The sequence below is a fragment of the Magnolia sinica genome, chromosome 12 (assembly GCF_029962835.1).
Source record: "Magnolia sinica isolate HGM2019 chromosome 12, MsV1, whole genome shotgun sequence".
Lineage (NCBI taxonomy): Eukaryota > Viridiplantae > Streptophyta > Magnoliopsida > Magnoliales > Magnoliaceae > Magnolia > Magnolia sinica.
Genome location: NC_080584.1, coordinates 40,529,759 through 40,557,534, shown reverse-complemented (window position 1 = coordinate 40,557,534; position 27,776 = coordinate 40,529,759). Strand labels below are relative to the sequence as shown.

At 38.2% G+C, this 27,776-nt stretch overlaps 1 protein-coding gene across 5 annotated transcripts in view; it reads left to right on the top strand.

Moving 5' to 3' along the window:
* Nucleotides 1-840: 840 nt before the first annotated feature.
* LOC131221261 (uncharacterized) overlaps nt 841-27,776 on the top strand; it is a 40,053-nt gene continuing 13,117 nt past the window's right edge. The window contains exons 1-5 of one of the 5 annotated variants that reach the window (XM_058216469.1): nt 854-983; nt 1,382-1,762; nt 7,161-8,446; nt 8,715-8,939; nt 10,993-11,147. In XM_058216469.1, the coding sequence (XP_058072452.1) occupies nt 1,718-1,762; nt 7,161-8,446; nt 8,715-8,939; nt 10,993-11,041 (1,605 nt within the window). In that variant the 5' untranslated portion in view covers nt 854-983; nt 1,382-1,717 and the 3' untranslated portion in view covers nt 11,042-11,147. Of the gene's footprint in view, nt 984-1,381; nt 1,763-7,018; nt 8,447-8,714; nt 8,940-10,992; nt 11,148-27,776 lie in introns of those variants that run through there. The other 4 variants (XM_058216467.1, XM_058216464.1, XM_058216465.1 and 1 more) reach the window with 4 other exon arrangements.

Below are 27,776 nucleotides of genomic sequence, written 5' to 3'. Positions count from 1 at the left end.
TAACTCAATGTCTACCTTCTATATCATCAAACCCACTTGAACTCTTAATTAAATAGGTAGAAACTACCATATTAGCTTTGACCCTAATATAACTTAGAAATGTGATTTTTTAAGTGCCAACACTATGTAAACCAACGAACGTAGGAAGGCCATAGCTTATAGTGCTATCAGAGCAAACCCATATAACTAGGAGCACCTGCGACATAAAGTGCTATCAAAGTACTAGAGCATCTCCTTCTAGGCTGGTTCGGAAGTAACAGGAGGGTGGAACATAACCCATTCTATTTTATTGTTTTTCTACTCAAAAGAATGGTTTCATATATATATATATATATATATATATATATATATATATATATATATATATAAACCGTCCATCTTTTGTATAGATTGGCCCACCTAATCAGTGGACCAGCTTGATCTCGCATGTGGTCCCCATCAGCTAGAGGCCTCTTGTGCCTCGTCCAAATGTGTTGGGTGTGAAGATGGAGGCAAGCGTGGAGAGGGTGAGCAAATCTAAAATTGGTGAAGTGGAGCCCTTGGTTAAGTGATTATAACCATCTACTTGTTAGCCGCACGGTTAATGGCCGGTGCAACGACCTTTTATAAGATCCTGGCCATCCACTATTTGGCAATTGTCAGGGACTGTTCAAGTCCTGCTGTATTTCTGGAAACCAACCATTTATAGGCTACTGAACAAAAGGCAAGGATCTAACCCATACATGAAAAGATCCATCGACGCGATCAACGGACTGGATCACCTAAAAGTGGGCCCTGATTCGAGAAGTGGAGCATTAGGACACTATTCACGTCCTATATTACTGATGTGTCACGATCTTATAATTTCTCGATTCCAAATCCAAACGTTCCCTCGCTCATTCCTCCGCCCTCTCTCCCGACAAAACAGGAGAAAAAAGAGAAAAAAGGAGAGAGTCAGAGAGAAAAGAGAGAGAGATCTCTACTAACATCAAAACCCACACAAGGTATCATATTCTTCCAACTCCGTTTTTTTTTTTTTCATGGAAATTTTCTTCCATTATTTCCCCATCAAATCTTCGTAAAATTCAAGAACGAGAATCGCTCTTAGGGGTTTTTTTTTGTCGGAAATTCTGAAGGGAATGAATCATGGATTTTTCTCTGATTAGGTTTTTTTTTTTAAGTCTTTGGTCTTTGAATCATTTGACATGTTTCATTCTTCCTTGTTCAATACGAAAGGAAATGAAAACAGAATTCTAATTGATATATTGACATTATAAGCATGTTTTTTAGATGATAAATTCATGAACCGCATTCATACACATAAGCATACGTCATTTATGTGAACATGTGCCAAATTTTTATTTTTTTGTGGAATGTTAACAAATGATATATATATTGGCAGTGGGATGGTGAGAGACCAACCTGACACACCCCCACCACATCATGATTACATTGCATTAACCAATCACAGCATTGAGTCTTTCCCCATATATTGATTCATCCCGATCGCCCAAGATAACCCTCAGGCCTTAACCATAAGGAGGACTTCCTCACTAAATTCATTGTGGTCATTACAAGTACTATTGTTGCATTCTTTTTGTCGGGGAGAGGGTTCCGGAATTGCCAACACCACGAAGGAGAGATAGAACATGAAGAGTTCATCTTCCGGCATCAATTATCTGCAACAGACGAAGAGGGGTGGAACTTTTTCATCCTATTTGCGAGATCAACAAAATCCATGATCTACAATGTTGAGCTATGCTTAGAGATTTTTAAGAGACAGGTATCTTTTGTGTGCGTCTAGCTTGATTCTTTTGTGATCTTTCTTTAGTAAAGATTTAAAAAAAATATTTAAATGGATGTTAAGTCTCTACTGGTTTTCTATTTTCAGAGATTTGACTCTTAGAAGATTAATATATTGGAGGATTTTTAATAAGATATATTAATATCGTGGGAGATCTTAATAAGAGAAGTTAATGATAAGGATAAGAGAAAATAAAAGGAAGGGAGGGATTTAGATTCATACATGTAGTATTTTTAGTTCTTTTCTTAATTAAGAATGATTGAGTCTTTTATAAAGTCCTTGTTTGTTCTGTATGACAATGAAATTTGGAATAAAAAAGAGTGTGAGTTTGGGTAAAGCATTTGCTTGCCGAGGGAGAAAACCCTAACAAATCAACCCCTTTGAATTGTATGTTGTATGCAAAAATCCATTCTTCTCCTCATCTTATTTTCTTTCCCATCCATCTTGCATCAGATACTCAGACACGCAAAACTGCACAAGTCGCATATATTAACTCATGTTTTACTGGCTAAATTGTTGAACCCATTATTGGTAAGTGATTTTCACAAATTCCAATTGGTTGAGCAATCCTAGCCACTAATTTTATCAATACTTGTTTTTTGAGAGCGGACCATAGGAATTTTCTTTTTTGACTATCCAATAAATGTCCATCAATCCGATGGTCATGTAATGTAATAAGTATAAATTTTTGGTACATGATAATACATATATATTTTGGGACATATAATTTGGAGAGTGTACTTTGAATTTCTTCTATTTCATGTGTAAAATTTCTACGTGCCTGTGTATCATCCATTATACTTTGTCAAAGTATCAAAATTTATTTTTTCCTTTTCGTCAAAGGAAAAATTTGCAAGTGTACTTTATTTGATACTCCAGCAGAGTGCGATGCTTGATGCTAGGGCACTCAAACTTGTATAATGGCATATTTATCTCATACTCATGCGACTAGGTTTTGGAACCCACTTTCTCTAACTCACTGTCCAAAAAGTAGATCTTTTTAGCAATCTTGATCATTAATCCATGGACACTTGTTGTTGAAATGGAACCATCGGATGGTTCATTTTTAACCGTCCAATAAATATTCACTAATCTGAAGGTTAGATAATGAAATAAGCATGATTTTTGGCATGTGTTACATCTAAACTGGGAAACTGAATGTAGATAGTTTGGTTTTTATTACTAGTTTACTATGTATGCAATTTCTAAGTGCTTGCATATCATCCATCATGCTATGCTAGAGCATCAAAATTTAAAAGCCTATTGTGGCTGCAAAAGGGGTTCACTTTGCCTCCATTGCGACTTAGGATCTAAAATCTGTCATTGCTCACTGAGGCCCACATGCTTGATGGTTTGATGATCAAAATCATATGTGTTCTTAAATCTAGGTATATGGATGAGTTGAAGAAAATTAAGTTGATCGGATGATTACAACCATAACTACATGTAGATGAATTTAGAACAATGAAAAGAGCATCTTTAATGGCTTGTGTGCAACTCCAGAAATCAAAGTTTATAAGAGACCGGGAAGCGTGATTATGGATTTTTTTGGAAGATTAAGTGTGATTATGGATAATAGCTCATCTACTAAAATATCTAGAATAAGAACAATTCAAATTATAGGACCATCTCATCATGTGGGCCCTATGTGGGTGGCGACATGTCCTAGATCCTTGTAGTACTTCTGAGTTGCCATAACAGCAAAACACTTTTACTGCTTAAAAAATGGTTCCTCTATGAGAACAATATTATTCTATTGTGGTTGCAAGTGGGCCCCACGCCACCATGGTTTATGTCATCTAACTTGCTTAGTGGGGTCGCCCTACCATGAGAATTGGACGCCTGAAAATCGAGCTGATCCAACCATCATGTGGGCGGCCTCTTGAATTTGGAGGTTTTTGGGTGGTGGTTCATTTTTTCTCTTCCTATGATGTGGTCTACTTAATTATCATATAGTCATGATTTCTGGGTCATCCTATCATTGTGGTGATTCCCACTTAATTAACGGTAGGCATGCAAACAACATAGTGGGCCCTGCACAGGCAATAGTTCAGAATAAGCAGATGAATAACTTTTACACTAGAGTGAATAATTGTTTAAATGAAGGTGAATGACCTGTAGAATAAGCTTATTCTACAAGGGTTGCATGTTGGGGTGGGGCCACCATGGTATGTGGTATGTGTACGAGATCCAACCTATCCAGCATGGTCGATTTGTCTCCCCATTGTGAAATTTGGAAATTGCCAAAAATTAGGTTGATATAATCATAATGTGGGTCACCACTCATGATTTGGACATCATGCACACGCCCCTTTACGCATGTATTCGAAGAGGAGACGGGGCCCACTTTCGATTTGGATCAATGACGACATCTTTGGAGGGCCTCAAAATTAAGGGGTTGCGTTATAGATCATTGGAGTGGACCCGACCATCACACAGATTCTACCATCGGATCTCATGATCGTGGCCCACTACTTTACATGATCTAGGATTTTGAGTTTTGAATATTTTTGTTATTAGAAACTTCATGAACGACTTTGATTGCTTAGATTAGTATTTATTTGCTTTAACTTTGGTATTAGTGCGCGCACATGGCGCAAGGGTAATTTTGTCTTTTTTGGGTTTAGGGTTTTCTTATAAATAAAGTAATCCCATGTAGGTTTTCTCAATGATATTTGATGAATAAAAATTCCTGCGTTTCTTCCTCTCTCTCTTTGGGTTGAAGAATTAAATTGGGTGCGAAGCCCTCCCTTCCTCGAAGGGTTAACTACTGTGGTGCGAAACCACATCCGCTCCAAATCATCTCCATCTTATTACGCATCACCACCACCACCATCTACCCCCCTTTCAGCATCAGTTTCACCCTTTTTCTAATTCACGTTTTCTCCTACAGCAATGCATAAATAGATTTTCAGATTTTGGCCCATCCGAGGGGTTGAAACTTCGGCGGAGTACTATGCACAACCCATGTGCTGGATCGACGTGAGATTTGGTTTGGAGACAGCCTATCCCTGGCCGATCCTAGCCTAGAAGTCGGTTTCTGACTTTGTGGGCCCCACTCGTGCGAACGACCTGTCACGTGTGTGCGCCCAGCCCATCTGCCGCCTAGCACGCGTGGCTCATCCCAGGTTCCCTTTTTCCTCTATTTCCTTCTCTTTTGACTAAAAAAACCCCTTAATCCAAATCCCTAACCCTAAAGAGTCCTAAATCCTAATTATCCCCATTTTTCAAACCCTAGATTTTCCCCCAAATTGAAACTCAGTGAATGTCTTGAGTTGGGAACAATCCTTTGCAAGAATGGATGATTCTTATCCTCCTTTAGGCTTGTTTGGCTTATAATTTTATTTGATATAGCCTTAAAGTTGTGTAGGCTTGGACCCCCATAGATTCCCCTTTTTGAATGTTTGATGGTATGTAGGATGTTGAGTTTTGTGAGTGTTTAAAATTGGTATAATCTCAAGCTTGATCTCTTGCATTCCATATTTAATTTCATATCCTGCATCAACTCACCACGTGAATTTGGAGGTTTTTGGATAGTTGTTCATTGCTTCCTATGTTGTGGCCTAGGACTGATTTTTAGGTCATCCTATCATCGTTGTGAGCCCCACTTAATGCACAACTTGAATGGCACACGCATAGCATGGTGGGCCACACACAGGAAATATTGAAGAATAGCTGATAAATAACTTTTACACTCAGGTGAATAACTGTATATGCATATGTATGTATGTATCTATCAGAATTTTTGGTCATGAACTATTCAAATTGGACTGTATTATACATGAACGAATCCATCTCTGACTTCTTGGCATTTCTGGATTTTATGGTCGGATTAACTGTATTTTTCGGTGTTTAGATCGAATAGTACTCGAACTTTGCCATACTGCAATTTTTCTTTATGCTGAGTTGCTAACTATGTTCAAACCCTGTATTTTCTTATGATAACTTGCTTCCATAAGCTGTTTGCCTCAGTCCCAACTCCCAAGCTTACATATCCATTTGCTGAGTGAGGTTTTTCATACCTGCTCCCCCATTGGGTAAGTGGATGTTGTTCCACCCTACAAGGCGGATATTCTTCTAGACCTCTTGGCCATGAGATAAGAAATTTCTCTACGACTTATTAGATTTGTTGATAATGTGTATTGAACACTTGAAAGGGAAATATGCTGGGCATTCATGTTGGATAGCACAGGCTTAGTAAGGGTAAGGTTTCAATTGTTGGTGTTGCACATAATATTGCACCTTCGAGAATGGGAGATATCAGGAAATACCTCACACATTGCATAAAATTTTGCAGTTTGAGTGAAACTTTAGGCCTTAAGAATCATTTAGAAAAAACCTTAAAAAAAAGAATTGTTTAGAAGAGGTAAAATATTTTATTTTGTTCTTTATAAGAGATTAAATGATATATCTTCTCTTCAATGCTATCGTAGAGCTTTTTATTTTTTAATTTTGTAATTTCTTACTTCATAATTGGTCGAAACACCAAATTGATGTATGACTTTGGAATGTTTTTATGGATGGTGACTCTTTTTTAGTCGGTCTATAGAATCAAATGCCGCTTTTCCAATGTGATTTTAGATTCAAGAAAGGTAACAAGAACATCTATTATTAAAGGATCTTTGTATGTTTTTTAAGGAAAATTTCTTGAAAGACAAAAAAAAAAAAAGAGAAAAAAAAAGGAAGGAAAGAAAAGAATCCTTCAACACTATCATGACATGGTATTACTTAGTGCATATTGATGGCAAAAGGATGATTACTAACTTTTTTTTTTTCTGATTTATTTATATTTTTAAAAAAATCATTAAAAAAAACTTACGATTTACGATACAATTTGCGATTCAATACGATTCAACTCCTATTATGATTTGCGATACGATAACGATTTTGACAGCATTGCCTATTGTACTGTGCCTATCATCTACAGCTGCAACGATCTCTTTTGCAGCCTATCTCGAAACATCTTTTTTGTTGTTTTTTGATTGGAATGGAACTTTATTAGTCAACTAGACTAAAATTACAAGTTGATGGAGTTGCTACCATGCATTGCTTTTCAAGTGGCTCTTTATTTATACAACTAGTTTAATTACTGCATTGATGCACTATACACCTAGCGGAAAACAAGATGTGTATTGTTGATAGGGCATCTCTAATCACATTGCAGATGAATGTTATTCCACGACTCATTTTCTTGTCTCTCTAACCGAGTTTGAAGGCTTCTTGTGCCACCTACAGTTAAGAGGATTCTGTTGAATAACTTGGGGAGCGATTTGATTCCTTGAGGGCTTTGACTTCCAGCTCTTTTCCTGGCTTCTATTGACAGTATGTAAATTAAAGAAGGTAGAGTTTTAAGTTCCCTTTCTGGATAATATTTCAGGTCTTAATGGATTTGAATTCGAATGATCAAAGCTTAGATGAGAGTGATCTTCCAACGGAGGAAAGTTCTGAGTCTGTTGTAAAATTAGATCTTAATCTTTCTGCGAATAAAGATGAAGAGGGGGGTGAGGTTTATGCTCATGTGAACACAACATGCAGTGATGGAAAGCAAGTGGATTTGAATCAACAGGAGCACAAAGGATTGCCATCATTGTTACCTGCTGATGGACCGGAATCTCCTTGTACAGGACCCAGTTCTGTGCCACCACCATCATCCCCGATGCCAGAATATTCACTAAATACAGTGAGGGAAACCGGAGAACTTCTTTCCCCTGTACGGACTGAGTTGTATGATGATGATGTGGAGAGGAGAAACTCGGACCATAGTCGGGAGAGATCAAAGTCTCCATTAAAGGATAACCATTGCACTGGTGAAGCAGAGATGGTAGGTTGTGATGATTATTCTGGTAAATCATTGTCTACATTGCCAACCAAACCTTTCCACAATGAAATGGAAGCTGGAGATTCTGCTCATGATTTATCAAACTTTCCTTCAACAGTGGATACTTATTATCACGGAGAAGAAATGGCGAGGGGCAAAATTGAACCTTATAGTGGGACGGTTCCCCCCCATGGTAGAGAAGTAAGGGAAAATTTTGTTAAAATTTCTAACTTCCTGTTTGAAAAGACTGACTCCATCAATAAAGAATTGGAAAGGGAGAATCCTGATCAGCATCTGGAGTCACCTTTGAGGATGGGGAAGTCATCATCTGATACTGGAAAAGTAGAAAGGGGGAACTCTGATCTGCACTCTCCCGGGAGAACCCCTAAACAGTCACCATCACCGTTAAGGCGGATGTCAGTTTCATCTGAAAGGTCTCTTTCTACACTAGCATCTTCAGGGCACAAAACAGTCTCTCCAGCCAAGGGTGTTCCAGAATCATCCTGTTCCCCAGGTAGACAGAAACGTTCACCTTCACCTGAAAGGACTGGTTCAGATGGTAAAAGAGTTCCTGCACGTGATCATTCAACTCCTGTAAGACTGAAATCTACTTCTCCATGGGGGTCTTCACGACGGGATTCTCAGCGTAGGAATGATTCTCCACGGAAGCGCTTATCTGCATCACCAAGAAGGCGATATTCACCACCAGGTCATCGAAGGAGGGACAGATCATCTTCACGATCACCAATCAGGAAGAAAGATTCTTCTGGACATGAAAGAGATAACCGCAATAGATCACAATCGAGGTCCCCTTATGGAAGGGATCGTTATAGAAGATCCCCAAGGTTACTTTAATTTGAGTAAAATTTTTGGCAAATTTTATGTTTCACCTTCTTAAATGTAGAAAGTTGCACATGCTGAGCTTCCATCCCTTCCTGGCAAAGAAACAATCCTGCATTTTAGAAACATTGCAAGGGTTTTCTTGTTCATGTACATATATATGTGGGTTGGTGACGGGAAGATGAAATTCAAAAGCTGTAACCTTCTATATTTTCAGTTACATCTTTCATGTGGTAGTTTTGTGTTTGACATAGCCTGCCTGCGGTTTGCTAGGAGGAGGTATTCTCCCAGGTGCAGATCTCCTCCTGGATATCATTTTCGTCGCCGCTCACAAAGGAGGCCATGGTCCCCGCCTCCTAACCGGAGCACTGGAGTGGGGAGACCTGGCAAGACTTTATTTGTTGCAGGTTTTAGCTTTGTAACTACTGAAAGGGATCTGGAAAAGAAGTTTTCTAGGTTCGGGCGTGTTTCAGATGTTCGTATTGTTCGGGATAAGAGGTGACTTCTTTTTATTCTAATTGATACACAGATCTATTAATTCATTGGAATCGAAACTGACACTGTATGTGCTCTTTTTTTACTCTTCAATTTTATGATCTCAAATATGTTATGTATATTGACATTCATAAGGGGATACATTTCGGTTTCTGTTAGTCAAAGAGTTTATGCAATATCATAACTTTTGTCAGTGTCTTTTATTTAATGTATGCATGCATTTGGGGGAATTTAGGATTAGCACAAATAGGTAATAAGATGAGAGTCCAATGGAGACCAAGATCTGCACTGGTTAGGAGTAGTTGGTTCAAGTTCAAGGCTCTAAGAGGATGTGGATTGAGTCAGTAGGAAAAGACTTGATGACCTATGGTTTTAACTGAGGATATGGTCCTTTTTAGAGTGGAATGGTGGAAGAGGATACATGTAGCTGACCCCGATTAGTTGGGATAAGGCTTAGACGATGATGATGGTGATTTATTTATTGTATGAATATTTGGCCAACATCTTTTTAAATGCTCCTAGGTTTCCATGGTAGTCTTCTAATAGCTTATAATTTACATGTTATTATATTTGGTTTTTTTTTTGTAAAGAATCTTTTGACGTCGTTAACAGGAATTGGACTGGAGTTGTAATACAGCTGGTTATGAATCATTATCTCTTTTATTGTATGTGCACACAACTTGAACGATGATATCTGCAATTTCTTCATCATCATCTTAGTCTTCTCAGATCTCCCAACAATCTGGGGTTAGCTTTTAGAAAGGTATGATGGCAGTAGTTTTATGATCAACTGCTTATCAGACATTAACCAAAAAAATACATTCGAAAGGGATGATCCCTACCTTCTAATTGGTGGGCATCAAGAGAACAATTAAAATGATGTAGAATGGATGAGAAAGAAGAAAAGAAGACGAGAAGGTTGGATTTTTGCACAATTAGCACAATTCAGAGAGGTTGATATGTTTAGGGCTCTCTCTGCAAGAGAATATCTTCTCCGCAAACTCACATTTTTTATTCCAACTTATCATTCATCACTCCTATGCATGGCCTTAGACATCTTATAGAGCTAGAAACAAAGGATAAAGATCCAAAAGAGTTCTTAGAATATAGACATTACTAATTTTAGATCCAAATCACATCCTAAACGTTGACTTCTAAATCTCAAATCCTAAAATGGAGCTAGGAGCTGCTACGAAGATTCCAAGTGTCAAGAATATCTTCCTAAAACAACCAAAATATCCTGATTCCTGAGTATGGGTTATTTTATATCCCAACTGACAGTCAAAGGAGGACTATTCTGGCCACTTGAATGATCCACCGGGCAAGCCAACTGGTAGACCATAAAATCCAATCAGACCATTAACTCAGGTCCATATATAATCCAAACCTTTGATCTGGTCTAGATCCTCGATCAACAAATATGGATGCTTGGAAGTGGTTAAGTTCAGCAATATGGAAGATTGAATGATCCAAATATTTAATCGAGATGGTCAGACCTTTTTGATCTTTGAACAAGACCACTGGGTGGGCCTTATCTAGGTCTGATGTCAAAAGCTTTGGTTGACCAGCTCATGTAGCCATTTGAGGCCCATCTGATGGTGATGAATGGCCCTGTCAGATGCATCATAAAATAAGTCAGCCCAATTCAATAAAGAAATGTGTAGAAGGTTAGTTTGCTATAAATTGAAATTAGAATCATGCCCCATCTGCAATGAAAGCCCATAAATCATGAAACAGTTCCAATAAAAATATCTTTCCTTTCCTTTTCTTTTATGGAAACCTATAGCTAGAGTTCCACTTCATGCATTTAATTGCATCAGATTGCGTCAAACTATTGCATTGGATCGACTCATTGAACAATATAACTTGAATTGCAAATTAGGAAACCTAAAAAATGAACTGAGTAAGTCTACCTTGACGAACAGGATCCTTCAACAAGTGTTGAGCTGCAAACTGTGAATTCAAATTACAAGTGGTCAAACCGTGAATTAGATAACTATTTTATATGTATGCATATGTATATAAAGAAAGATAATCCCCACTTTCTTAAAAGCAGGAGAAAAAACACTAGGAAGACTAGGCAACACCACCTCCTAGAGGGCTAGCAGGCGAAGTCGGGTCATGGTGGGTGGTAGCTAGGAATACCTTTGAGCACGAGTCACACACAGGGAGTGCGATGCTTGAGTACATGCTCAAATGGCTATCTTCCCATAAAAATAGTGAAGCTGGCTATCTTCCCATAAAAATAGTGAAGCTGCTGATCACTGTCTGCTCAGTGATTTGTATCAGGCACTCAATCCTTTTTTTCAAGCTTTACATTATGTGAATAAAAGTTTTCATTATACACAAAACAGGCACTTATTTGTACAAAGTGTGAGAAGCAACAACAAATTTGGGTGTGGGAGTATGTAACTGTTTGTTTCAAAATGGCAGCATGTATAAATGCTTAAAAAGTGGTTTTTTTTTTTTTTGGGGGTCATACTTTGGTAGAAGATGCTCATGTAAACTTTTCCGTTCTTTGAAAATAAGTTTTGGAGTTTAGTTGCACAGAGTATGATGATAAGCAACGTTAAATTTGGGTGGGAGCAAGGAATTTGTTTATATATATATAAGCATAAGTGAGAGGGAAGCATGAATGAAGTGGGAGCGACTCCTGGGCAGAAGGTTCCTACAAGTAAGATATAGAGCTCTAATCATCTGTATAAATATCCTGAAATCGTTGATGTGTGAGGCATAATCAAGAGAAGTTATGATGAGAATCGATGTTAGATATGCCCATAGACACTCTACTGGAGAGTATTTACGGTGAAAATCAACCTTAGAAAACCTCAAAACAAATATTTTTGTATAACTCTTCAATACAAATATGGTCCCTGTTTTTTACCATGTTGCTTTGGTTCCATTACAAACTCATTGATGTATCCTGCTCCAGTTCATGAATTAGTTTTGATTCAGGAAGAAGTGTGGTTGGGGCAGGAGGAAGTTTATCAGCTTCATGAAGGGTTCTGATGCAAAGTGGGAGGGCTTCCATCTAGTTATCTTGCTCCTCCTAGATTTGTGGGAAAGTTGGCGAAGACTCTGTCGGATAGTCATTGAAAGGGTGGAAAGTAAGCTTTTTGTGTGTCAAAGCAAATATCTCTTTCTCAGGGGGCACATTTAGTCATTAAGTTTGCTTTATCTAACATGCTGGCATACTTCATGTCTCTGTTTAAATGTCCTGAGAATTTGGTCAATAGGCTGGAAAGGATGCAAAGGGATTTTTGTGGTAAGGAAAAGGAGAAAACCCTAATTTCATCCAGTCAAATGGGAAGAGGTATGCAGTTGCAAGCTAAACACTGAAGGAGTGGAAATTGAAAGGCTGGACGTTATGAACTGGGCATGGTTGGGAAAGTGGATTAGGAGGTTCAACATTGAGGAGGATGGTCTTTGGAAATAAATTGTATTGTCCAAGAATGGAGTTAGGGAAGGGCAGTTGGTTTACAAAGGAGCCCTCGATTTACCGAGCCTCTTGTATTGGAAAGCTGTTAGTCACCAGGAATCAGTTTTGCGAGGGGGCTGGCTCTCGGGTAAGATTTGGGAGATACTTTGGGTCTGGGACTCTGGGGTAGGATTTTGTTGAGGAAGATCAGTTAGGATTAATTTGCTTCTCGTTATGATATTTCTTCATGCAAAGATGCTATGATAAGACAGTGTGACAAAGTCATGGAGCTGTAGTTTTTGCTAACCCATGGGAGTATGGGTTTTCAGGTCTGTCCACAGACTCCTGGCTTTGGATCTCCAACTAGAACAGAAGTTCACAGTAATATCATATTGTGATCTCCTCTGTCATGGAACAGTGATGGGTACAGTGGCTCTGACAGCTAATTCTTGGTCATACCTTGGTGTGGGAGTTGTAGTTTAGAAGAAATTTTAGAGAAGCGGAAGTATTTGAATCGACCTGTTTGTTTGCTCACCTATGGGAGTGTAGGTTTCCATTCAGTCTACAAACTCTTGGCTTTGGATCTCCAATCAGAACAGGAAGTTCCCATTCAAATCGTCTGATGATATCCTGAGGTGGGTCCGCCAGCTAATTCTTGGTCGTACCTTGGTCCCAAGAAGTTCTAGCTTTCTGTTGGTTAGTGGGTGAGGTCCTAAAAGTTTGCCATTTGAGTACTAGGAAGATGATGATTTCTAACAACTGCCACGTGTGTTTGAGGAACATAGAGACTTTTGATCATACTTTATTCTTTGCTCTTTTGCGATGGTAATTTGGAGCTGTGTATAATCTTATCATGGAGATGGTCTGGATTATGCCATGCATGATTGTGGTGTTCTTCCAAGCTTGGGATAGGGGTTTGTCAGGTTGGAAAAAAATTGATCTATGTGGAGGTTGTTATTTCTTGCAGGCATCTGGTTTATTTGAAGAAACACACCAATAAATGCTTAATAGATCGGGGCTCCTAGAGTGGTGTTCTAGAAAATTAATGGGAGAGGGATTGAGTGGGATTTTTGTAGTTAGGTGTTCCGTGCTTAGCTTTGAGGAGTCAACTGTTTTGTTGGGAGGTTCCTTGTCCTCTCCTCTCTTGAGTTTGTAGCATTTTCTTCTTATGGATAATGTAGAATTATGTAGAAGTGAAAGGGAATAGAAAAGAGAGAAAAACAGATGGGAAAAGAGAATAGAAAGAGTGAATTAGGGCTACACTCCCATGCTGTCTTCCTTTATATATTAATTCTAAAAAGCAAATAAAAAAAATGCCCCTCACTAACTTACAATATGACGTTTATATTAAGTGCACCTAATAGACTAGATAAAGGGTCACATGGATAAAACTCAAGACTAGGTGAGCTGTACCATTGTATGGCCCATTATTACACTAATTTAGGTGGGCTGCACATTCGTATGACCCACATCCACAATCATTAACACTCCTCAAGATGGAGTATAGATGTTGTCGATGCCTAGCTTTGAATAAATATGTGCAGACTGACTATGGCTACGAGCTTTGGTGAACACCTCAACAAGTTGATCTTGAGACTATATTATATACGATGTTTCTCAATCCACTTCAATATGCTTGGTTCTCTCGTGATAAATTGGATTGTTTGCAATATGGGAGGTTGCTTAATTATTGCAAAATAAATAAATTATTACACTCAAAAATCGATTTTCTGCACACAATTTGATCAGGCTACGATGCTTTGCTTTTTACTCTTCCACATGACCTATATATATATATATATATATATATTGATTACGTCAAGGTGTCCCCGCCCCATTTTGTGGCGAGACTAGTAATAGACTGCTTATCAGTTAGGGGAGCTTGTCCAATTTGCATTAGAACACCCTGTAACTTGAAGATGTTAGTCCTTTTATATAAAATTCCTTGGCTTGGTACTCTTTTAAGATATTGCAAAATTTGAACAACTACATCCATGGGAGGCACCCCAGGAGAACTCATAAACCGATTTACCACACAACATACAATATATCTGGCCAGGTGGTTGTTAGCTAGATGGTTTTCTGACCAATCTTCTATACCTTCTTAGGTCTTCAATCATGTATCCTTAATCCCTAACTAGTATGATATCTATTGGTGTACCCAAGGAAGTATTGAACATGACCTAAATTTTTTGGTAGGAAGTGACATTGAAGATACTTTTTAGATCCTCAATTCCTTTACTATCACTCCCTGTAACCACAATGTCATCTACATATACAACCAAAACCAATATTTTAAATAGCTATGCTATGTAGCATGTAGCTTATGATACAGTGTCGCTTAGCCTTAACATTATGTAGCTCATGAAAATAGCTTAAGTTGCGTGTAGCCTACGCTACATGATAATTTGCATACGTTACACGCTACATAGAGTACAGTACACTACACACTACGCTACACACTACGTAATTCACTTTACAAGTTAATTTTCACTATAACATTAAAAATCATTTAATGTTTTAAACAATTTGTCACATTTTTTTATTTTTATTTTTTTTTCTATTTCAGTAAAAATTAGTTAGTCTTTTCAATGTTTCTAGTAAAATAATATAACTAACAATATTAAATTAGTTTTATTATCTTTCTTTACCTTTGATCTAGTCACTATCCTTTCCTATTACCAATGTTTTAAATAGTGCGTAGTGTATAGCGTAGCTTTTGGCCCTCTATAGCGTGTAGCATAAGCTACATAGCATATAGTGTAAGCTACACGATACTTAATATTTTTTAATTAAAATAATATAAAATATGATAAATTTTACAAAATGCATAATTCCTTTTTGATTGCAAATTTGGATCGTCAACCACATATTTCCATGCAAAATCTCTGTCTCTTTACCTTCAGACATCTCTAAGGCCCCGTTTGTTAAATTTGAAGTCTAAAGACTGAATCTGAAATCTGAAGCCTGAATTTGAAATCCGAAGCCTGAATCTGAAATCTGAAGTCAAAAAACTTGTTTGGTAACTATGGTTGAAGTCTGAAAATTAAGTATTGAATTTAAAACAATCTGTTCGTTAACAAACATCTGAAATGTTTGAAATATATTAATTTGACACATTTGCCCCTATCTATCTCCTGTTTGGAAATGCTTTACATTATAAAGAAATTATTTTTTATGAAATGAAAATAAAATTATTCTTTTTAATTTAAATAAACTATAAAGTACTTAATAGAAAATTAAAATATCATTATTCATAAAAACAGATAAAAAATTAATGATTTGCATGTGTAAATTTACTTGCAATTTTAATAAATTTACTTGATTAAAATAAATAGAAAAGACAAAAAATCAAGTCAATCTTCAAAGATAGAGAGACTGTAATACCTGTCGAAGAGAAATATTTATAATCTTTTATAAAGAAGCTGAAAAAATAATTGATGATGCAATGGAGAAGTGAATGAGAAGCCTATTATATTTTATAAAAAAATAAACGTGAATTGGTACTACACCAGATTATTTCCCGCCAACTTTGATCTCCTTAAAACCGTTCGTACAACTCGGAGCTTGATGAGCCCCACATAGGCTTCCAATGCAGGAACTTCGTGCGAAGAGGAGCGGACGAGGATTTCCTGCTAAAGCCTTTCGCAAGGAACTTAGGTGGGACCCACCATAATGTTTGAATCCACTCCGTCTATCCATTTTGTTAGCTAATTTTAGGAGATTAGACCAAAATTGAACAGGATCCAAGACTCAAGTGGGCCGTACTAAAGGAAAAGGTATTTAGGGAAATTCCTACCATTAAAACCTCTCTGATTCGACAGTGATGTTTGCATGCCATCCATACCGTTCATAACGTCATTCCTACTGGAATGAACTGAAAACACAAATATTAGCATGATTCAAAACTTTAGTGGCCCCATGAATATTTCAACTGTGGACGTTTAATTATCACGTTTTCGGCCCACTTGAGCATTGGATACGGTTCATCTTTGGCCTCATGTCCTAAAATGAACTTACAAAATGGATGGACGGTGAGGATTTCTCACAAACATCCTAGTGGCCCCATCTGTGTTCCCAGCGCAGGAACTTCCCGCGAAAGGCTTTCATAAGAAATCCGCGTCCAAGACGGAAACGGATTGGCTACTCCCCTAGCCACTAGCCCGGTGGCTGGTGGTCGGTGCTCTGTGGGCCCCTCTATGATGTATGTGTTTCATCCATTCCGTTCATCCATTTTTACAGATCATTTTAGTGCTTTACCCCAAAAATTAGAGGGATATAAATCTCAGGTGGACCCCACCATAGGAAAACAATAATGATTGGATATGCACCATTAAAATCCTCTTAAGGCCCACTGTACTATTTATTTGACATCCAATCTTTTTATTAGGTCATACAGGCCCAGATGAAGGGAAAAAACAAAGATTAGCTTGATCCAAAACTTTCATGGCCCCCAAAAGGTTTTTAATGGTCGACGCTCATTCAACACTGTTTCCTGTAATGTGGCCCACTTGAGATTTTGATATACCTAATTTTTTGTCCCATACCATGAAATGATCTGAAAAAATAGATGGATGGCATGGATGAAACACATACATCATGGTAGGGCCCACAGAGCACCGACCACCAGCCATTGGCTGGTGGCAGGGGGAGTATCCAATCCGTTCCCGCCTAAGACGAGCGCCGACACTCCTCAAGGTCCGAGTTGTACGAACGGTTCAAAGAGATCAAAGTTACATGGGCCCTACAATAATGTATTTATTATATCCACACCGTTCATCAAATTTTCGAGATAATTTTAGAGCATTATCCAAAAAATGAATCATATCCAAAACTCAAATGGACCACACCAAAAATAGCAGCGGGATAATGATTTTCACCGTTAAAAAATTCACAGGTCCCATTGTAACGTTTATTTTCCATCTAATCTATTCATAAGGTCAAAAATATCTGGATGAAGAGAAAAAACAATTTTCATATTGATCCGAAACTTCTGAGACCCCAAAAGGGTTTTAATGGTAGACGTTCAATCCCCCACTGCCATTTGTAGTGTGGTCCAGTTTTTCTTTAGATCTGTCTTATTTTTCGGCTCAAGCCTTACGACAAGCTCGAAAAATGGATGGACGTTTGGATATAACAAATACGTCATGATGAGACCCACAGAACTTGCTGACATCAATACACCAGCCAATCCGCTTCCCAATCCGTCCCAGGCTCCCAGAGCCCATCCGCTTTGAACGCGGATCGCGTCCTACCCCCGCCCGGACGGTCCGAGCAGAGATCTGTAGGGCCCACCGTGATGTAAGTGTTTTATCTAAGCCGTTCATTGTTTTTCTTATATTATTTTAATATATGATATGAAAGATGAAGCAGGTCCACTGCTTCAGTGAGCCACACCAAAGGATGCTGCAGTGATAATGACATCCATCGTTGAAACCTTTCTAAGGGCCACTGTGATGTTTTTTTACCATCCAACCTATTCATTAGGTCATGTAGACGTGGATGAAGTGAAAACACAAATATCAACATGATCTGAAACTTCTCCAGCTCTCAAGAAGTTTTTAACGGTGGGCGTTCAATCCCCACCTTGTGGTCCCATTAATCATTGGACCTGCTTCTTTTATTGGCTCACACCTTAAATTATTTGAAAAAGTTGATGGACGCTGTGGATCAAACACATAAATCATGGTGGCGCATAAAGAAGTTTCACAGGTCAAAGGTTGATTTTGTATTGCGCAAACAATTTAAAAGAAAAAATTGCCGTAATAACTTGAAAAGGGGTACTTTTGGAAGCAAAAATTTTTGTTTAATGAAAAATCGCGGAGCGCATTCCGCGTTCATCATTAAGCCAGACTCCTATCACGGAAAGAATTCAGTTAAAAACCACTTAGCGCTTTCTGTCTTCTGCGTTGACAACGCATTAACAAACACCACTAAATACGGAAAAATTTCCCAATTCCGCATTAAGTGCAAAAATTCAGCGTTAACAAACACGGCCTAAGTGTGACATCTTTTTATTTATTTATTTATTGAAACATCACAAATTCACAATATGGACCACAATTTGGATGGTCCGGATTGATCTTAGTGCTCTATCCACGATATAGACCACAATTCAGATGGTCCAGATTGATCTAATGTAGTGCCACATGTGATGGGGATGAGTCATTGCCATTTAAAAATAGGTGTTGAACTAGCATAGAAAAACTAAAAAAAGAGAGGAGATTTTAGGTAGCATACGCTATTTGTGCTAAACTGTACGCTACGCTACATGCTTTGTAGCTTATGCTACATGCCCCATAGCTTACGCTACTAGGGAGCTACGCTACCTGCATGCGCTATATAGCGTTTTAACTATGCCACGCTATGCGACGCTACGCGCTACGCTACGAGCGCCACCGAAAACATTGCCAATTACCTTAGCCCATGTTTGGTTGTACCAAATATCATGAAATTTGTTAAATTTCATTATTAATTAGTCCAATTTGGTGCAGAATATCATGAAATTGGTGCAACCAAGCGTAACCTTGATTAAAAAGCTAGAAGTAGTGTGTAGCTTACACTATATGCTATATAGTTTAAGCCTCATGCTTCAAAGGGGTGAACGCTACACTATATGCTATTCGCTATTTGAAACACTGTATACAACTAGTACAATATGACCTGAGGCACTTCTTTGTATGAAAACAGAATGATTAAGCATGACTTTGAAGAAAACCGTAGGCCAATACAACCTTACTGAATTTTTCAAACTATGCACATTGTGACTGCTTTAACCCATAAATCGCCTTTCTTAGTTACAAACCTTATCTGACTCCCCCTGAGCAACAAACTCAGGTAGTTGCTCCATGTAGATCTCCTTTGTGAGATCACCATTGAAATATGCATTTTCAACATCGAGATGAAAGAGGGGATATCCATGATTAACAACAACAGAAGGAATGACATGAATGTAATTAAGCTGAGTAATTGGAGAGAAGGTTTCAGTATAGTTGATGTCGAGAGTCTAAATGTATCCCTTAGCAATTAAGCGAGCCTTCAATCATTCAACTGTGTCATCAAGCTGAAATTTAACGGTACATACCCATTGACAACTAACAATGCGTTTATCGGCAGGAATATTGGCTAGCTTCCAAATGTCATTTTGATGAAGTGCAACCGTTTCGTCTTCCATAGCTCGCTTCCACTCTTTACGTGAAAAGGCTTCTTGATATGACCTACGAACAAAATGAGATGACAAAGAGAAGGTAAATTTGTGAAAGGCAGAAGACAAGCCCTAAAAAGAAATTTTTTTTGGAGATAGGGTGGTCGGTACATGCACACTTAACTTTCCTCAGAACAATAGGGATATCAGACGAATGAGGGGATATAGGTGGAATGATGATGTAGGACGGCCTAATCCAACCTTAAATGAGCATGGTATATGAAAGGGGCAGATTCATGCAATCTTAACAAACAAATAAAATATCAGCCTGCCTTATACATCATAAACAGAAGAAAGAAATAAGGTTAATTTAGCATTGATTAGGGCCATCCATCACAAACACGAAGTATTGAATCTTAAAATCTGAATTTAGTTGGATCCGGCGAAAGATAGAACTTTCATCTTGCAATAGGTCCGTCTAACGATCCAAGTGGATTTTCTAATCCAGAAAAATAGGAATTTCCTGGATTGGGAAATCTGGAAAATTCAGAAAAAAAAAATGGTGGTTCTTCAAATTTAGATTTGGTTGATGGGTTTTATGGGGGGATGAAAATCTTTTGAAATCTAATGATCTAGATAAAAAGAAACAAGATTTGGCTTCTAGATCTAAAGATTCTAGGAGAAAAGGAAGAGACTGGGGTTAAAGAAAAGAGTACCTTGAGAAAAGAGAGAAGGAGAAAGAAATAGGGGATGAGAAATCGTTTACCTGGGCCTCACGCCCTCTTCCAATCACTAGAAGTCGAAGACGAGATCGTCAGAAGCAAAAAAACTCTTTTTTTTTTTTCATAAACATAACATAACATGCTATGGGTTTAGGGCAACCCTTATAAATTCGTAATTACATGAAATTACCAAAATACCCCTACTAAAAAAAAGTTTCAAAAAAGAGAAATTCGCACAAAATTGTACATAAACTGTCTCAAAACTTAATTAATTCAAATGTTCATAAACTAAATGTAAATTTAAGATGCCCGATGGGCCTCGATGATAGTGCCGTGAAGGTGGTGTAATGAAGGTGGGCCGTGACAATCCAACGGTCCGATCACACCATCCTCGCGATCCAATGGTCCAAATGTCTCCTCTGAGCAACTTACACATATCACGAACACATATGTAAGGTCTTCAACCTCTAGAGATCCGACCCGTATCCGTCATCTAACCACATTGACACGGGTAACGCACGCCTCCTGCGTTGATATACTTTGAATGGCTTGGTGTCCGCATCAACTCCCCTCGGCTGAGAAGATCTCGACTCCGGCGAGATAAAACTCTTGTGCTTTTCTAACAAATCTGAATCTAGTCGCTGCAACTCTGCTTCCGTCAACCATGTACAGTCGGATGATGGTCTGTTCTTCCACTTCACTAAGTACCTCTGAAATCCATCGTCTCAAGTGGAAACAATTTGCTCATCCACAATTCCTTCAATTTCTTCTCTTATCTCAGGTATATTAGGCGTAGGTGGTGTAGGTTGGAAAGAAAATTCAGAAATTGGCCAATGGTTTGGAATAAAATTAGGGTCTATGGGATGGCTTGAATAAGGCATTAGATCCTCCACATTGAATGTATATCAACGCAGGAGGCGTGCGTTACCCTTGTCAATGTGGTTAGATGACGGATACAGGTCAGATCTCTAGAGGTTGAAGACCTTACACATGTGTTCGTGATATGTGTAAGTTGCTTAGAGGAGACATTTGGACCATTGGATCGTGAGGATGGTGTGATCGGACCGTTGGATCGTCACAGCCCACCTTCATTACATCACCTTCACGGCACTATCATCGTGGTCCATCGGGCATCTTAAATGTACATTTAGTTTATGAACATTTGAATTAATTAAGTTTTGAGACAGTTTATGCACAATTTTGTGTGAATTTCTTTTTTTTTGAAACTTTTTTTAGTAGGGGTATTTTGTTAATTTCTTGTAATTACGAATTTATAATGGTTGCCCTAAACCCATAGCATGTTATGTTATGTTTATGAAAAAAAAAAGAAAGCTTTTTTGCTTCTGACGATCTCGTCTTCGACTTCCAGTGATTGGAAGAGGGCGTGAGGCCCGGGTAAACGATTTCTCATCCCCTATTTCTTTCTCCTTCTCTCTTTTCTCAAGGTACTCTTTTCTTTAACCCCAGTCTCTTCCTTTTCTCCTAGAATCTTTAGATCTAGAAGCCAAATCTTGTTTCTTTTTATCTAGATCATTAGATCTCAAAAGATTTTCATCCCCCCATAAAACCCATCACCCAAATCTAAAATTGAAGAACCACCATTTTTTTTTTTTTGAATTTTCCAGATTTCCTAATCCAGGAAATTCCTATTTTTCTGGATTAGAAAATCCACTTGGATCGTTAGACGGACCTATTGCAAGACGAAAGTTCTATCTTTCGTCGGATCCAACTAAATTCAGATTTTAAGATTCAATACTTCGTGTTTGTGATAGATGGCCCTAATCAATGCTAAATTAACCTTATTTCTTTCTTGTGTTTATGATGTATAAGGCAGGCTGATATTTTATTTGTTTGTTAAGATTGCATGAATCTGCCCCTTTCATATACCATGCTCATTTAAGGTTGGATTAGGCCGTCCTACATCAATTTTGGTATCAAAGCCAAGTTTCTTGCATTGGGTCGTCTTAGATCGAGTTATCAAGAGGCTAGATTTTTATTTATTATTATTATTTTTACTAGGGTTTCATGCATTGCATATAGAGTCTAGATCTGAAAATTTCAGATTTGTACCTAAAAAAAAAAAAAAAAAGTTTCAAAAAAAAGAAATTCGCACAAAATTGTGCATAAACTGTCTCAAAACTTAATTAATTCAAATGTTCATAAACTAAATGTAAATTTAAGATGCCCGATGGGCCCCGATGATAGTGCCGTGAAGGTGGTGTAATGAACGTGGGCCGTGACAATCCAACGGTCCGATCATACCATCCTTACGATCCAATGGTTCAAATGTCTCCTCTAAGCAACTTACACATGTCACGAACACATGTGTAAGGTCTTCAACCTCTAGAGATCTGACCCGTATCCGTCATCTAACCACATTGACATGAGTAACGCACGCCTCTTACGTTGATATACTTTGAATGGCCTGGTGTCTGCATCAAATGACTAGATCAACATGCTTAGAAGAAGATATGGTGGATGAGACATCATGGTTGCAGGCACCATGTCCTCGTTTTCATTGCGAGTAGACTTTGAGTGTGGGCACAACAATAGGAATGTACGAACCAGTGGAAGGAGGTGATTGGATAGTGTCTTCTTCAACAAGAATATGCAAAAACAAAAACAGTAATGGTGAGGCTTCTAAGTTAAGAGATCTACGATCGTATGAGAAGAATGGAGTGGACTCGAAGAAGGTAAAATCAGTACAAATAAATTGTCTTTGAAGATGATGACTATAACACTTGTAACTCCTTTGCATTCTATAGTACCCAAGAAAAATTCATTTTACTGCCTCATGATCTAATTTATCATTGCCTGACTCCCACTAATGAATAAAGAATACACACCCAAAATATTGAGGGCAAAGAGAACAATGGAACATGTAGAAACAAAACTGCATGAGGTGATCAACCCCTCAATAGAGGGCTTTCGATTGATCACATAGCATGCTATCAAAACTACATCTCTCACGAACTTTTTGGAGTATTCATGTTAATCAACAAGGCACCTTTCACCTCAAGCAAATGCCGGTTTTCCATTCTGTGACCCTTTTTTGTTGTGGAATGTGGGCGTACGATGTTTGATACAAAATACCATTTTCAGATAAATAAAGGTTAAAAGAATTGGATATGTACTCCTAAGCATTATCTGAATGGAACACACACATTTTGGAGTTAAATTGATTATGTACTTCCATATGAAAGATATTAAAATAGCAAACAATTCAGATCTATCTTTCATTAAATAAAGCCAAGTCATTCTTGAAAAATCATTAACAAAATAACAAAGTAACATTCATATGAATTAACAAGGCACTTGTCACCTCAAGCAAATGATGGTTTTTCCGTTCTGAGATACTTTTGTTGTGGAGTGTGGGCATACGATGTTTCATGAAAAATACCGTTTTCATGTAACTACAAGATAAAAGAACTGGATATGCACTCCTTTCGCATTATCCTCCTTAGTTAGCATCTTTTCATAAAAAATCACAATCTCCTCGCACAAAGAATCTTTCCCCTCTGGTCTTCTCCTGTCCACTATCCAGCTACTAATCTTATTGCTTCCTAGCCTCACACTTGTAATATTGTGGAAGAATCTAATATTTTTACCCCCTTACTTTAGCCAAATTGCCCTCGATCTTTGACACCACTTGATTGCTTCGTCTTTATGATGATTCTCATAATACAAGGAAAGCTTACTTAAGGCTTTATCTTTATCAGAAAGCGGAAAACCTTCTTCCTTGATGTCAATCTCCTGAATGCCTTCAATCAAGGAACCATTCTCAACCTCATGAGACCCCGAAACCTCCTTTTTCCAACCATGGATTTTAAATTGCAACATTCTCAATTTTTGGCAAAGCCTACCCGCATAAACACCAACCTCGAAAGAACGCCACCAATCTTTGATGAGCCCCGAAAAACCCTCCGCCTCTAACCATGAAAGCTCAAACTAGAACGATTTAGGCCCCTAGTTTTCGGACTCTACCTCGAGCAAAATAGCACAATGATCGGAAATCGACTTAGGCAAGCCTTTATGAGTAACCAAAGGGAACACCTCGATCCATTCAGGCAAGACCAAAAAGCCTTTATGGGGCTTTCCTGACCCTAGACCAAGTAAGTTTCACTACCCCCATTAGTAGATTGACCAAATCGTGCAGTGCCACCCACTTCGATTTTTATTTATTTATTGTACTTTGTGTGATTCTACCTACACTCGATTTTTTCATACATGAATTTGGTGATGTTATGGTCACCTCCCCCACACCAAAGCAAGCCACTTCTCTTGTGCTTCATTCAATTTTACCCAGAAATTCTGCCTCTTAAATGCATTGTTTGGGCCATAGACGGCTGTGAATAGCCATATGAAAGACCCAGTTGTGTCCTTGAGAATAAAAGATGCCGAGAAAGTTTCCCCCCTTACCACTCCTTTCTAACATAAAATTTGGAATCCCAGGCTATCTTAATACAGCTGACAGTCCCCATCGCGTCAACAACCCCCCAATCTTTGGATTTACACGCCTATATCGAATTTAAAATTCTTCTATCACAATTGGCTAGCTTTATCTCCTGCAACGCAATGACTTGAGCTTTCGATCTTCGATGGACTTCTCTAATAAGCTCTCTTCCATTGATCTCCCAGCCTCCGAATATTCTAGTTGAGAACAATCATTGGAAAATTGATTTGGTCCTTCTACCTTTGTTCACCTCAGCACTACCGCGTCACGTCTCATAGTTCATCGATGATTTGAGGGCAACCAATTCACGCTGACCATTTGGAGAACGATGAGGCTTTCTCTGCTGACACATGATGTTACCTTTTTCTGCTCCCCTATGTTCTACGAACTGAAATAATTTATAATGGTCTTCGTCCCAATCGCCAAATGTAACCCCTATTATCTTCCCTATGTGCCCCACCACTTGTCTTATCCACCTCTTCCCTCTGGCCACCTCTACGAACATTGCCGCCTTGCTTTTAACGCCCGCATAAATGATACTATCTATGGAAAAACTTGAAATTGCTTGCCAATTGCCACTTGTGACGAATAACTTCTAAAATCTCTCTCTTGCATGTACGTTTATAATATTTAACTAAAAAAGAAGAAAGAAACACATGCTCGCGCACATGTTGGTGTGCTTACAGCCTCACATACACAACATGTTGGGTTATGTTACCACCACAACTATGGTGTTAACAAGCTTTTGGCGGGCTCCATATAGCGTGTGTATGACATCCAACTTGTCCATCAGGTGAGCCAAAAGTAAGGCTAATCCAATTATCAGGAGGGCCACACCATAGAAAGCAATGATGGTTCGAGTGGCTTGATTTTTGGGGCTTTCAATCATCATGATGGGGCACACTTGATGCATGGGTTGGATGGCCCCCACACACCATGGTAGGCCCTACAAAATTAGATCTAATCCCATGAACATTTTCCATATATATGTATATAATATAATCTCAACCATTCATTAAATCTAATCCCAACCATCTATTCCAAAGAAATACTAAAAAGGATTAAAATTTCATAAATCTTGTCACAACCGTGTAGCTTTTTTGTAAATTGGCCACAAGTTACTATATTTAATTTGGGACTCCTTCAAAAGTTAACTCAATTTGCTTTCATTTGGGATCAATTTTGCGTCATTACAATGTCGTTTGATAGTTTTTGAGAAATAAATTGGAAAGTCCGCAAAATAAGTGACAAAAATATTGTTTGGTTGATTGCATAGATTGTCTGGTACTTGTCTTGCAACAAAGGGTCCACACATATGTTCTCAAAGATGGATGGCAGCAAGAATGGTGGATGAGAGTAAGTTCGAAGTAGAAAATGGCGACAAAAGGGTCAGAAAGAAGTTGTCTTTGTTCCCAAGCTATGTATCTTTTAAGACCCGGGAGGACAAGATTTGATGAGTACGGGTAGGGTTTCAGATTTTTTTATTTATTCCAAGGGTTGATTCGGGAAGGCTACGCCTCTTTGCCTTTGTCAAGTACAAATCTTGGAAAAAGTTATTCAGTTCCTTGATACAATTGAGCTTGGTGTCGTATTGAGGTGGCCATGGCACAAAATGATCATGCCTTGGTAAGGAACACGCCATCCATATTGTTTCTAGTTTTTAGCAATTGAAGGAGGCTCCTAATTCTCATATGATGGTAAATGCTCAGCAAGTGAATGGTGCTTAGAAGGGTAGCTCATTTAGCCAAGTGCAAAGCTATCCAAATAGAGATGGGCTTATCGGGAGCTTTAAAGAAGATGTCCTAAAAAATTGAGTGCTAGCCAGAGGAAGGTGGAGGATAGATGTGGTCATGGAGAATATCATGGTGGATTTAAAAGTTGAAGTGCTAAAAAAAAACACCCTTTGGAGGGTTTTCATAAGAAAATAGATGGTGGTTTCCAAAATAGCGAAATGGGCATCTGGTCTCAATAAAGGGTGGTGGGGTGAGAGTGTCTAAACTATAGATGCATGCAATGTTCAAAATATCGGTATCGTGTTACATATCACACCCTTGGCATACATATACGTATCGGTTATCGCATGGGATATATCGGTTGTATTGCGTAATATATCGTTGTTTTTGGAAACATTGGAAATTGGTCGAATTTTTCAACTAAATTTCAGTGATTGTTAAAAAAGACATCAATACGCACTTACAAATCAAAACATTACAAAAAACAAGTGCACATAATGGGTTTTCTTTGTATGGGGTCCTAATCTATGCGTTGTCTAATTGAATTGATGCAAGTATATTCAAAGTCTATTCATATAATTTATAAATGTAAGAAGACGTGGAAATACAAGCAATACATTCAAAAGCAAAAGAAGAATCACTAGATTAGGTTACATACATGTTTGATTTTGATTTTATTTTTTTTTCAATTTTCCGTAACTCGGTCCTTCTCTTCCAAATCTCGAAATCGAAGCTCCCAATCCATGATTTTTCATGCCATGCAAAACATCAAAAGTCATGGATTCGTAATAATTTGACACTGATTTAACATGATTTATAGAAAAAAAAAAGATCGAAAAATAAAAATAAAATGTTAACTGGATCGAACATGTGGGCTATATCACCACTACTTGTATGCTTCGTATCTCACAGGTGGGATACAAGATATATTGCGGGATATATCGGCCGATATCGTCGATATTTAAAACACTGGTTGCATGAAGCGTGAAGTCAAGGTGGTAGGGGAGTGAGGTGTCTAAACAACGGTTGCATGAAGCGTGAAGTGAAGTGTTGGTAGATTCGGAGCGAGGTGTCTAGACTACGGTTGCATGAAGTGTGAAGCGAAGTGTTGATAGATTCAGGTGCAGGAGTAGGGAAGCATGTTTCAAAATGTTAGCAGGTATAAATGGCTAGGAAGTGGGAGTGGAAGTTCTATTCTAACATGTGATTCAAAGCGGTAGTGGAACCCGACTAGGAGTGTGCAACTAAGGTTAAAGCTTTCCCCTAGCTAGGTGTTGATTAAGCCTCGCGAGGGGAAACTACTGGTGAATCTTCTCCAGGACCAAAAGTTAGAAAATCCAACAATAGCGATTACTCAATGGTCAAGAGAC